The sequence below is a fragment of the Uloborus diversus genome, chromosome 1, assembly GCF_026930045.1.
Source record: "Uloborus diversus isolate 005 chromosome 1, Udiv.v.3.1, whole genome shotgun sequence".
NCBI lineage: Eukaryota > Metazoa > Arthropoda > Arachnida > Araneae > Uloboridae > Uloborus > Uloborus diversus.
Window position 1 is genome coordinate 131,716,074 of NC_072731.1, and position 12,040 is coordinate 131,728,113.

The following is a 12,040-nucleotide window of genomic DNA, read 5'->3' on the forward strand; positions in this document are numbered from 1 at the left end:
TATCAAAAAAATGTTGCAGCACAGTGAGGAGTGAGGCGTCTTTACGCTTCAGGGTCACTCATTGAGCTGATTTTCAATGGCACTGGGGGGGGGGGGGGAGCGTAGTGAATTTTCGACCACTGTTATTCAGAAATTTTTTTTTTGATTTTTTTTCTTTTCTTTTTCTTTTCTCTTCTCTTTTCTTTCTCTCTCTCTCTCTCTCCTTTATTTGGGACAAACATTTCGGGGGGGGGAGGGTTGTCCCCAACCCCCCCCTTAGCTACGCCCCTGCTATCTATTATTTAAAATTTTCAGCAACATTTTTATACCAAAACAATATTAGAATGAAAGGTAGTAGACATTTTTTTAATGAAACAAAATTAAAACAATTCAGAACACCAAAAAAGGACTTGTACTTATTTTGAATTTTTATGAGAAAACAAAAACTAAAAATTAAAAACATAGATCTCTGTTGTTCAATTTATTTTTTGGTGTTATTGCATCTATAAACTTTATTTAAAACACAAAATTTCCAGCATTTTCATCCGAAAAAGAAAACATTAATTTAATTAAAAACTTCAGTCACTAATGGGCTAATCTTCAAAAAGTGCAACTTTGCTGTCACATGCCTTTTACAGTTAAAACTAAGGAATAGTTTATTATTTTTTAATTTCAGCAAAAATATATCCATTTAAATCTGCCGACAGTTTTTTTTTTTTTTTTGTAATAATTTTTATTTATTTATTTATTTATTTTTGGGAGTTTGCAGCATGTGAATTCTTACCTCCATGTATTAGAATTTAATTAATTCAAAATAAATGAAGTGATAAAAAAAGGTAAGAAAATGAAAATAAATAAATGAACGACAGATAATGCACATTAGAAATTGCTTGTTTTTGTTTCGGAAAGGCAAGCGTTATAAAGAGTTTTAAATCTAAAAATATTTCCTGTAACCATCTAAAAAGCAATATTACTAATAAAAATGGTTTGCTATTAAAAAAATTGCATGTTTAAGTTTACCCTGTACAATTTTCTGATTTAAATGTGATTAAGTTAAACATTAAATTAAAAATTTGAAAGGTAAATATGCAAAGGAAAATTTGAAAGCTTAATACTAGAAATAGGTAGATGGTTAAAACGAGGTAAACCCCCCCCCCCCCAAAAAAAGAAAGAAAAAATACCGAGGACCTCTAAATATTTTAGTGGTTCAGTAGGTAATCATGGTTAAAATATTAACGAGTGAAGCGAGTTAACCGAACGAGTCGTTCAAAAAGAAAACGCTTTAGCTAGCTGATCGTTCAGAAAGTGTAACTCGGTTAGTTTCGTGAAGCGAAATTCTTAACGAAGCTCACGAAGGAAAGAGGTGGTTTGCTCAGTTAGAAAACATGGCGGCGCCCAGTGCATACATGTTTTAAATGCGATACATGTGCGCAAGGCCGTATCCAGAATTTTTTTTCGGGAGGGGCCCGGATTAGCACATTGCCCTAACACACACACACACACATATAGTATATATAGACACACCAAACGCATAAAAATGTTAACATAGAAGCCTTTTTGTCTCAATTTTTAATAATTTCACTGCTTGGACTGTTGTTATTTTAATTCTTATTATTTTTCTTATTCACCTTGTAGTGGTAAGGATAACAAGAGAGTGTCCCTTTAAATCGGATGTAGAACATCCATAATTTCAGGGGGCCGGGGGTTTTTCCCCCGAGAAATTTTCGAAAAAAAAATCTGTATTTTGAGGCCTTATATTAGGTAATTGAGACTACAAAAATATGAAGAAAAAAAAGGCAAACAAAGCCTTTTAAAAGTTATACATTCTTTTACAAATCAAGATCAAACAAAATAAAAACTGCTTGCTCGACAAATCATGGAACTTCATGGACAGAGAGGAAAAACGAGAGAGGAGAAAAGAGAAGCACTTCGTCATCTGCTCATATCGGCTTTTAGTGAAGTTTGTTTTTGATCACTCCCCCTACCCCCATTTTTTTTTCATTAAATGTTCTACAGTATGAAAATTGTAAAAAATAGTTTAAAAGAAATGGTGTAGACATTCAGAAAATAAGAACGGAAGAGTAATATTCTGGCCATTTGGACAATTCATACTTTATTTTCTTGATAAGATACAAAATTGAAGAACTTTTCAAGGAATTTCAAAAACTTAAATAATTTTCAAAGACTCTCGAACAGTTGAAATTATTTGAAGCTCTTTATTTACACTTTTCAGAAGTTGATTGCACAGTCTTACAAAATGATTATAACTTTGTAAGACACACCCGTTTTAAGTTAAAAATAAATGCAACGAAATATTTCTCGAAACAAACTTTTTTTTTTCAATCACAAGTAGTGCAGAAAATGAAAGAGAGTAGAGTAAGTGTTATTTTTTTTCTCATACTTAAGGTATTAACAGTATGCAGTAGAGGTAAGAAAAAAAAAACAAGCAATAACAAAAGAACTTCCATGATACTGAATTCGGCATTAAATAAATGCAAGACATGAAACATATCAGTCACAAAAATGATCTTGAAAATTATGCTACAAAAACGCGAGAATCGTGATTTTTGCATTTTTTACTCAGGATGTATCAAGGAGCTGAATTTGGCACATCTTGGTAACAAAATACTCGCCTAATCGGAAACTAGGGGCCCAGCCTTTGGGGAATCCCCGACTCGAATCAGTACAGTGCAAGTTTTATAGCAGTTTTAGGGGGAGGAGGGCAGGGTCGTGCACAGAGGGGAGAAGGGACACCTGTTGGCCCGGGCCCGAGCTTAAATGGGGCCCAATATTTTAAAACCTACGGTTGAAAATATGGGTAAACAATATGGAGAGGGCCCAAAAAAAGCATTTGTGACAGTCCCAAAATTTCTGTGCACGCCCCTGGAGGAGGAAGTGCACAGAAGTCAGTTTGGTAGACTTGAAAAATCTACCAAACTGACAAAGGGCTTGCCTTAACCCTGGACTGCCCTGAATTGAATTGGGAAAGAGAGCAGGAAGTCCTAATTAAAGGTCTAAATTTCAAGTGTGCCTTGCAGCTAATGAGAACTAGAACTGCTTTTTCTGTATTTCTTCAAAATATTATAAATTTTGAATAGTAGCAAAATTAATAAAAAAAAACTTTGTTATTTTCCTTTTCTGACATTAGGAATTTAAAAAAAAAACCTTCTTCTGTTTTACGGTACAAAACATTTCGGGTTTCGGGGGGGGGGGCCCGTCAGGCCCTCCCTCTGGATACGGCCCTGCATGTGCGGTTTATAATGAGTTTATTGTTGAGCATATGAAATCTTGTAGCGATAAAACATCAGAATTTGCAGGGTTGGGAAAATTTCAGTAAAAGAAATCGAAATAAATACTTTGTACTTTAATTATTCATTTGCTCTAGACAACTGTGACACAAAATAATAATAATAATAATGCATTTTGAATTTTACTAGCCTTTACCGATGCATTGTGCTTTACTTTTAGTCAAATAATTTAAATACACCTTTGCCTATTATTTCTTAACGGGGGAAAAATGTGTCGGAGATCGGAAATTTTAAATCAAAAACACATTTTGCATTTTCCTGTAACTCATCAAGAAATATTTCAAAATACCTTGTTTAAGTCCGGTCATATCTGATTTTATAAAAGTTAATTGATATAGTGAAATGTTTTCTATCCAAAAAGAGTCGGCGTGACTTTTTCTGCATATATACCGGGAATACATCAATTTAAGAGTAAAGAAAAGACTTTTCTATGAAAAATTTTAAGATTTTTTAGAAATTAATAATATTTACAAACAGTAGGGCAGAAAATAGAATGTGTAGGAACATATATTTTTTCTTTTTTTAAAAATGTACTATTTGTTGTTCTGTGCTAAGAAACAAGATGGAATCTAAAAAATTATCTTAATTAAGATGAAATTTAGTTGAAAGGAATCTGAAAATTTGTTTTCCTCTTTTTATTTTATTCAAAAGAAGAATCCTCTAGTCTTTTTTTCATCACTAACTTCAAAATACATATCCTCCGAAAAAGCAATGATCTGCGTCGTCTGCTAACCTAACGTCCGCCATCTTTAATTTTAACTGACCGTTCAAAAAGTGAACGCGGGTAACGAAAAACCGAAGAGTTATCGTTCGTTAAGCCAGTGAGTTTCGTTAGACTTTTTGAACGCACGCAGTGTATGGTGAAAGAAAGAAAGAAAGACTCGGGGACCAACAGTGAGCTCTATAAAATGGAGAAAACCTACAATAGTGGAAACTTGAGCTCGCTTGGCGGGAGAACGGGGTAGAGCGGAAGACTAGATTTGTAAGATTATCGCTGTTTCGCTGGCGTTACGATTTTTGCTGATGCACTGGAAGGCGTGTTAACGAGGATGCGATCGCTGATCTCATTGGATGCAACCAGTTATGTAATAGCTGCGCTTTTTGGGAAGACTGGCAGTTTTGCTTTTCTCTTGAAAGGAAATAATTGATGCAAATGAAACTTAAATGAAGTATTGTTGTGTTGTGTACCGTATCCTGTTGTAAAACCATAAAGGATGGACTTGACACTTATATTTTACGTGAAATATATTACAGTAGTTAGTAGTACAAGAACTTATATTAAATTAAAAAATTAAAATAATCGCGACCTCGATTGCCTTAGCTCATTTTCAGATGAATCTCGCGCATTAAATTCAAATTTTTTTTATAAGAAATGAAAAAACAAGCAAAAAAGAAAGATAATCACAACTACTGAATTTTGCTGGTCGTAAAAGCAGAATCATGAGAGAAAATTGAAAATCCCTTACTAAATTACCTCCAATAAACCTCGTTACCAATTGCGTAAATAAAGGTTTAGAATTGTTCTTGAAACTTACTTGAGAAAGGTTATTTATAACTTCAGTTCAATATGAATCTAAAGTCCCAAACGAATGCTTTCATAAGCAGGAAAAATGTGTTCTTTCGATTGCTATCAACGGGTCAGTCCAAACACATAAAATAAAATACTTTTTTTTTTTTTTTTGAGCAAGATATCGAAATTTAAATGATTTTTTTTCTCTCTAAATAACAGAGGACAGCACGGAAAAGAAAACGTAACTAAACTTTCACGTGTTGCTACCCCCAAAAGTAGGATCAAGGGAAAATTTTAAATCTTTTTCATATCGGCTATTGTCAATTATCGGCAATTTAATAGCATAGTTATAAAAAAAAAAATACAGAAAAATCTTTCGTTGTAATACAATGTTTTGTGTTTTATCGCCAGTCAATGTGCTATCGTTTTACGTTATCTTCAGGAATGAAATGTTTTCCATTTCAACATGCATTTTAATGAAGTAGTTAAAATTTAATTTTTTTCATGAGGTATTTAGTCAAAAAATATATGAAATATAGCGGGATTTTTCCACTGTCATAAAATTATGGCTCGATGAGTGAAAATCATATTTTAAACAATTGGTTAAAAGTCAAATCGTTAAAACAATGTGAACGGTTGGTATGTCACTTAAACTTTGCGTATGTGTTCCGCGGGTCACAGGTTTTTCACCCCTGTATTTACCGAGAATTTTGTTAATCAAATAAATAAATATTATATGTAAATATCAGGTGATGATTGTGTATTATGAATATTGCTTTTCTTATGGTCTCTTTATTCAGGCAAAAGTTGTATTAAAGGACGGGTCACAGGTTTGTCACCCCGGTATTTACCTAGAATTGTGTTAATCAAGTAAATGAATATTATATGTAAATATCAGGTGATGTTTGTGTATTATGAATATTGCTTTTCTTATGGTCTCTTTATTCAGGCAAAAGTTGTATTAAAGAGCTTTTGTTATTACTTAAAGTTTATAAAAATTAGTTTCACTCCATTAATTTTTAGAAAAAACGAAATTCAGATTAAAAGTAATTATATAAATTTGTGAGATTTTTATTTTTTAATTTTATGACTTAAAAATATGCAAAATGACCATTTGTAATATATTTTCAACATCTCACGACGTTTATTTAAGTGTGTGTGTGTGTGTGAGGGAAACACATAATTGATTCTCTTTTTTTGCCAAATAACACACACTTCAAACTTGCCAAATAAGTGTGAATCCATTTCTTTGAAGCTTAGGTTCAATTTAATCTAAGAAATAATGACTATTTATTAAACCGTGTAATCTTTACTTCAGACAAATCTTTTTATGTATGGGTGAGACAGGTTGAAACATGATATTTATTAAAATTTGCTTCAAAACTATCCAAAAGTAATTATTTTAATGTATACATTTAATGTACATACAGTATTTGTTTAAAATATTTCGCTCAATCAAATGTCATTTTGTAATTTAGTTTGTGTATTTCTCACCTGTAAAACGTTCTATAATTGCACATAATCTTAAGGATTTTTGTTTTTCAATGTACTCATTACACATTTTTATATGCTGAATGAAATTTAATGATACTTTTTTCGTTAAGTGTTTAATTATAAAATATAGAAAAGATTGCATGACTTTTCAAGTATCACAAAATCATGATTAAATTAGAAAAATTAAATTTCAAGTTGTTGAGAGTAAATCTTGTATTATTTCTTTCAAGTAACTCGAAATTGTACGTCAATATCAAATCAAGTATTATATATTTTTAATATTAAGTTCGTATAAATATGAAGTATGTCTTATAATTGTGTGTCACTGTTTGGGACTGAGATCGAACGATTTAGAAGATTTTAGATTGGGGAATCGTTTGAGCTATAATAGCCATAATTCCATTCATACATCTATATTTTGTTAGTGCAAGGCTTTCAAAACTCTTTTGTTATTGATTGCATCAAATGGCTAGTTGTTACTCAATTGAATTTATAAGTAATACAGAAGTACCATACAGCAGTGAGGCAATTCTCACTGTTCTCTCATTGTAATATATAAACTCAATTAACGCCATTTTCAGACCCCCCTCCCCCCCCCAAAAAAAAACGTTAAATAACAGGCTAAAGCATCAGTCTGTAAAGTTAATGTAACAGTTTTAGACACAATGCAGATATTTTAGTTCGATGGGGTCAAATTATGATGACATAGTCATTTCCTTTGCATCAGGTTTGAAAGCAACCTTTTATTTAAATATTGTTCACAGACAGTAGCGTAACTAGGGGTTGGCAGGAGTGGCTCTCGCCAGGGGCGCAGCAGACAGAGGGGCGGCATGTCGGCTGATTAAACAAAAAATTTTTAAGAGGTTTTTTTTTTTTTTAAATCATATAAATTGAAAAATGCTTTAAAAAATTGCAAAAAAAATCTCAAGAAAAAGAGCTAGAGGGGGTTCATATATATTTACACACATACATAACATCTACTGAGTTGGAACATTGAGCATCGTTGAAAACAATTCTAAAAAAGAAAATAAGAAAAAAAAACTTTTTTTTTTGAGGACACAATGAGTTGCAATGTGGGCGACTGGGGTTTGGGGGGGGGCGTAATTTCTTTAGTTCGCCAGGGGAGTTAGACCCCATAGTTATGCTACTGTTCACAGAATGTCGAAATTGATTTTTCAAAACTTTTACCAAGCTGGAATTAGCCTAAACATAAAAGAAATTTTTGCTGTCTCACTCTTCTTCCTGTCTCACTTTGCCTAATTCTCTTTTATACTTTCTACGTCTCATGTTCTTTTTTTCCCCCCTTTTTGCGGGGCAAATATATAGCTGCTTTTTTTTTCTTCCCTTCACTCCTAAATTTAGCATTTCTCACTCCAAAATAATTTTTTGTTACTCCAATGCGGAAATTTTACTACTCAAACATTATTTTCTGCCCTACAAAATACATTTCTTTGCTTTAAAATCATATCTTTGTTTCATTTTCCGCAGTTTTTAAAAATTCAAAAATTTATCTTTCTACATATTTTGCTCATACAATCAAAGTCAACAAGAAGTGTATATTTGACTTACTATAGAAAACTTGTATCATTTCATTATTATCATTTGTATTGTTTTGTGTATACAAGAAATGGTTTCATGAATTTTATATTTCGATTTTTGAATTCGTTGATTTATTACACTTGTTTTATTTATAGTACGAACAGGAACTGAAATACATATTTTTTTTTTACAAATGTATTGAGTTGAAATTTTATTCTTTCTTTCATCTTCATTTTTAGGAACAATTGGAAGTAATTGTACTATTATACATAGTATACAAGAACATGGACTTGATTGAAATAATGAGTTTCAATTCAGTCACAAACCTATTTTAGAAATATAAAAAAATATTTCACAAACAAAAATCCCCCATACGTGCAAGGGCGGACACAGAAATAATTTTTGGGAGGGGCACCGAAAGGTAACCCCCCCCCCGATACAATTAAAAAATAAAATAAACAATATCATGGGTTTTTTTAATAATGTTTTCAAAAAGCCCTTAAGCCAATAAATCTTCTTTAAAGAGCAGAAATATTGTACAGTAAATTATTTCTAACCTGGACACTTATGGAATGGAACAAAAATATTCTGATTGGGGGGGGGTGCACCATAAAGGGGGATTGGATAAAACATTGTCGCCGCAAAAGCAACAGTAGGATATCTTACTATATGGATTCGCCCTCAAAATGTGTTCAGAATATCGGGGGTGTTCACATTACGGAGTGTTCAAAGAGAAAGTCAATATTAATTTCTTCCAATGTGGTCGCAAAATCTTTTCTTTTTTTTTTTTTTTTTTTGAAATTTTATACCTATAAACTGTTTAACCTTATATAATTTCACCATAATTGTATAAAAATACACGGTATTACTTAGAAACATTTTCATAATGATTAAACCAAGAGGATATTAATACATAATTTGTACTTTTTTCTATCAACGAAGAATGAATGTCTAAACGATTTAAAATAATTAATAATAAAGTTGGGAATTTAGACATATTTTTTTTTCCAACTATTTCTTTACATTGCAAAAGAAATAGTTCTCAAAAAGATGAAAATATAATGCGATACGTCACAAATCTGTAAAAAAAAACTGGGAATTGTGTAAAAGGAAAATTGATAAGTTCTTTTCTTCACTAAATTCTTTTCTAACGATCAAAAAAAAAAAAAAAATCTGTGATTCAAAAATTAGTATGTACCTCATAATTATAGCTAAAAACCAAATTAAGAGGTTTTTTTTTTAATGTTTTTGAAAAAAAAATTTTTTTAATAAATATTATGAAGACAACACAATACTTACAAAATATCTGCTGAATATTTGAGAAAGTAAACCTAAAACTTCCCTGCAGAAAAGAGATAAATATACAAAAACAATATTGTGAATGTGAAAACCCTTGTTTTCGTTTTACTTTAATTTTCGCTAGCTCATCATTATCGCGAAAATTTAAGCCACGCGAAATATTTAAACTTTCTGTTCTATTCACATACAATTCACTAAATTTTTTATCTCGCAAAGTCACCGATACGTTCATTTTCGCAAAAATTACGACTCGTGTAACTGTTTTTACAGAAGGTAAATGGTTAATAAATTGAAATAAATCTGCATTTGTTTAAAAAGTACTGTGTTACTGTGTTAAATAATCCTACATTCTCGATGAAAAATACTAAAATTTTTAATTATACAATTAAAATTTGAATTAACAAATTATCTGTTAATTCTTACTCTTATTAAGCGAAACAAACAAAAAACGAAGGAAAAGAAAAACATATGTCCGAGCGCTCCGAGCGATGGAAGTTCCCTCCCTCTCCTTCTACGTCATCTCACGTCACCCCGAGTCTTGGCAATAATGGTTGCCGAAAAGGAGCCAAATTTTTATTCTTTTACTAAATAAAAGGAAAGAATTGTTTTGTTTAATGATGTATATATTCAGCAGACCGACAACGTGATGTGGTTAAAAACCGGTCATTTGATAACAAAAAGCAAATGGGTTATTTTTAAATATTTTTTAAAGCTTGCGAGCTTCCTCGTAGACTCCAATGCTAAGACCATCTCCTAAGCCTAACGAGGGGAACATTGGCGAGATTCGAAGGTTACACTCTACCCCAATCCGATTCGACCCCATCCGCTCTCCAGGGTTACTATACAGCTCAATGGACGGGACTCTAGCTAATACGAATACGAAGTACGAACTACGAAGGCGCATTCTCAAACGAACTTGATTGTTGATTTATTTATTTATTTTTTGAGCTACTAGTTCTTCTCAGTGCTCCATCTCTGTTAAGTGAAATAACGTATATGGTTTTGAATTAAAAGATTTGGAGTTACATCAGTGGCATTTTCCTCTTAGAATGGAAAAAACTTCACGTTTGAAATTTATCGACGATTTGGATTCATACCTGAATGTGAAAGAACACATTTTAAGAAATGTGATTTCTAAATTGGAGTGGGATGAAGAATCCCTTCATGATGATGTTAGTATTGAAAAATTGAGCATTATTTATTTTCAAATAAATAAACACAGCGACTTTCATTATTTTCAATGATACATCGATAATCGAAAAAAATATTGGGTGCAATTTTTTCAATTTTTCGGGCCCCCTCCAAAAATTATTTCTATCCGCCCCTGTCCCAACCTGCCCCTCTTAGGTTGTTGTTATTAGATCAACTTTTTAAAATTTAAGCTTAGCAGTACAATACATTTTTTTTAACCTCTAAATTATTATAAAAGAACATGTTTTAATTCTCATATGCTCTGATTTAAATTATTTCATTTCTTACTTGGAATTTTTAAAAAACAAACCAATTATTAATTTAACTCTGAACGTTTGAAGGCAGAGAAAGTGCTTATATCTGATAATGTGAGAAATTCCGAAGTATGTCGAACAGTAGATCCTGCTGTCATTTATGATGTCCTAGAAGAACTATAATTTCTGTGAACAAAATTCAATTAGTCTCAATTATTTTAATGCCATTAATATTTTCTATTTTATGGTCAACAAATAATACCTATGGTCTTACAAATCCTATGATGAAATCACATGGTACAGTTATAATGAACGAATTTTATTCCTGAAAGTGTATTTCAGTAGTCCTGAGTAATTTTCAGAAAAGTAACTTTATTTTTTTAAATAATTTTCTCCAAGATTTTGGGGGAAAAATTGAACTCCATTCCTAACGTAAGTGTCTTTAGTTCATAATAATTGGCATTTTTTTTCATTTTTTGTCAAAAGGAAAAAGATTTAAGACAGCACTTTTTCAGACCAAGAACATGGGATAGGTTGGTCCACTCTGTGTGGGGCACATTAGACCAGACTAACCTACCCAACATAATTTAAAAACTTTTTTTTTCTCATAAATCTCAATAATTATAACAATGTTCTCTAAGTGTTTGTATTTACACATTCATTTCATTTCATGTTACGTATTTTTCAAAATAATAATAATAAAAACTTTGGGCGAAAAAGCAAAGATATATTTTTAATTACTAAAAAAATATATACTAAATTAATTTTACCAAAAGATTTATTTCATATCTGCATGTTTTTTCTATTTATATTTTCAAAATTTTTGTAGACAATTGTATTCTAAGAGTAAAATACACTATGTGCAAAAAAAAAAAAAGGCGCATGCCTTAATATTTGGTTCGACCACCTTTTGTGCGTATTACAGCTTTCATATGCCGTGGCATTGCTTCTGTGAGCTTTTGTAGAGTATTCGTTTTTATTTTTGCCCACAATTCCATCAAGAGGTCTCCTAAACGTTCAATAGATGAAGGAAGTGTAGTGTGTGATCTTAAATCCTTTTTCAGGGTTGCCACGCCACAGGGAAACCTGAAGACACAGGGAATTCAAAAATCAACAAAAAAACAGGGAAAATCCAGGGAATTTCGAAAATTTCCTCAAAAACCTGGAAAATACAGGGAATTTTTTTTCCTTCTTAAATTAAAGTTACAAAAATCAATTCCCAAACATATAAACTACCAAAAATTAAATAAATAGTAATAATTATTATGAGAATATTAATAAAGTTCAGAAATAAAGTAAAATAAAAAATGGTAATTTTGCTTGAAAGTTTTTTTTTTAAAGTAAATATTAAAATATATATCATAAAAATAGAATCTTGAATTTCATGATAATTTAGAGTGTATGAAATTAGTCGTCAATAATCATTGTTCTGGGTCACTTATACACTTTTAGGTCCATGGCTAAGT

The 12,040-nt window shown here is 31.3% G+C and overlaps 1 protein-coding gene across 1 annotated transcript in view; it reads left to right on the plus strand.

The window, feature by feature from the left end:
* Positions 1 to 9,988: 9,988 nt before the first annotated feature.
* LOC129232178 (U11/U12 small nuclear ribonucleoprotein 48 kDa protein-like) overlaps positions 9,989 to 12,040 on the plus strand; it is a 41,066-nt gene continuing 39,014 nt past the window's right edge. Inside the window, exon 1 of the mRNA XM_054866421.1 lies at positions 9,989 to 10,301. Coding sequence (XP_054722396.1) covers positions 10,179 to 10,301 — 123 coding nt within the window. The 5' untranslated portion in view covers positions 9,989 to 10,178. The remainder of the gene's footprint in view (positions 10,302 to 12,040) is intronic.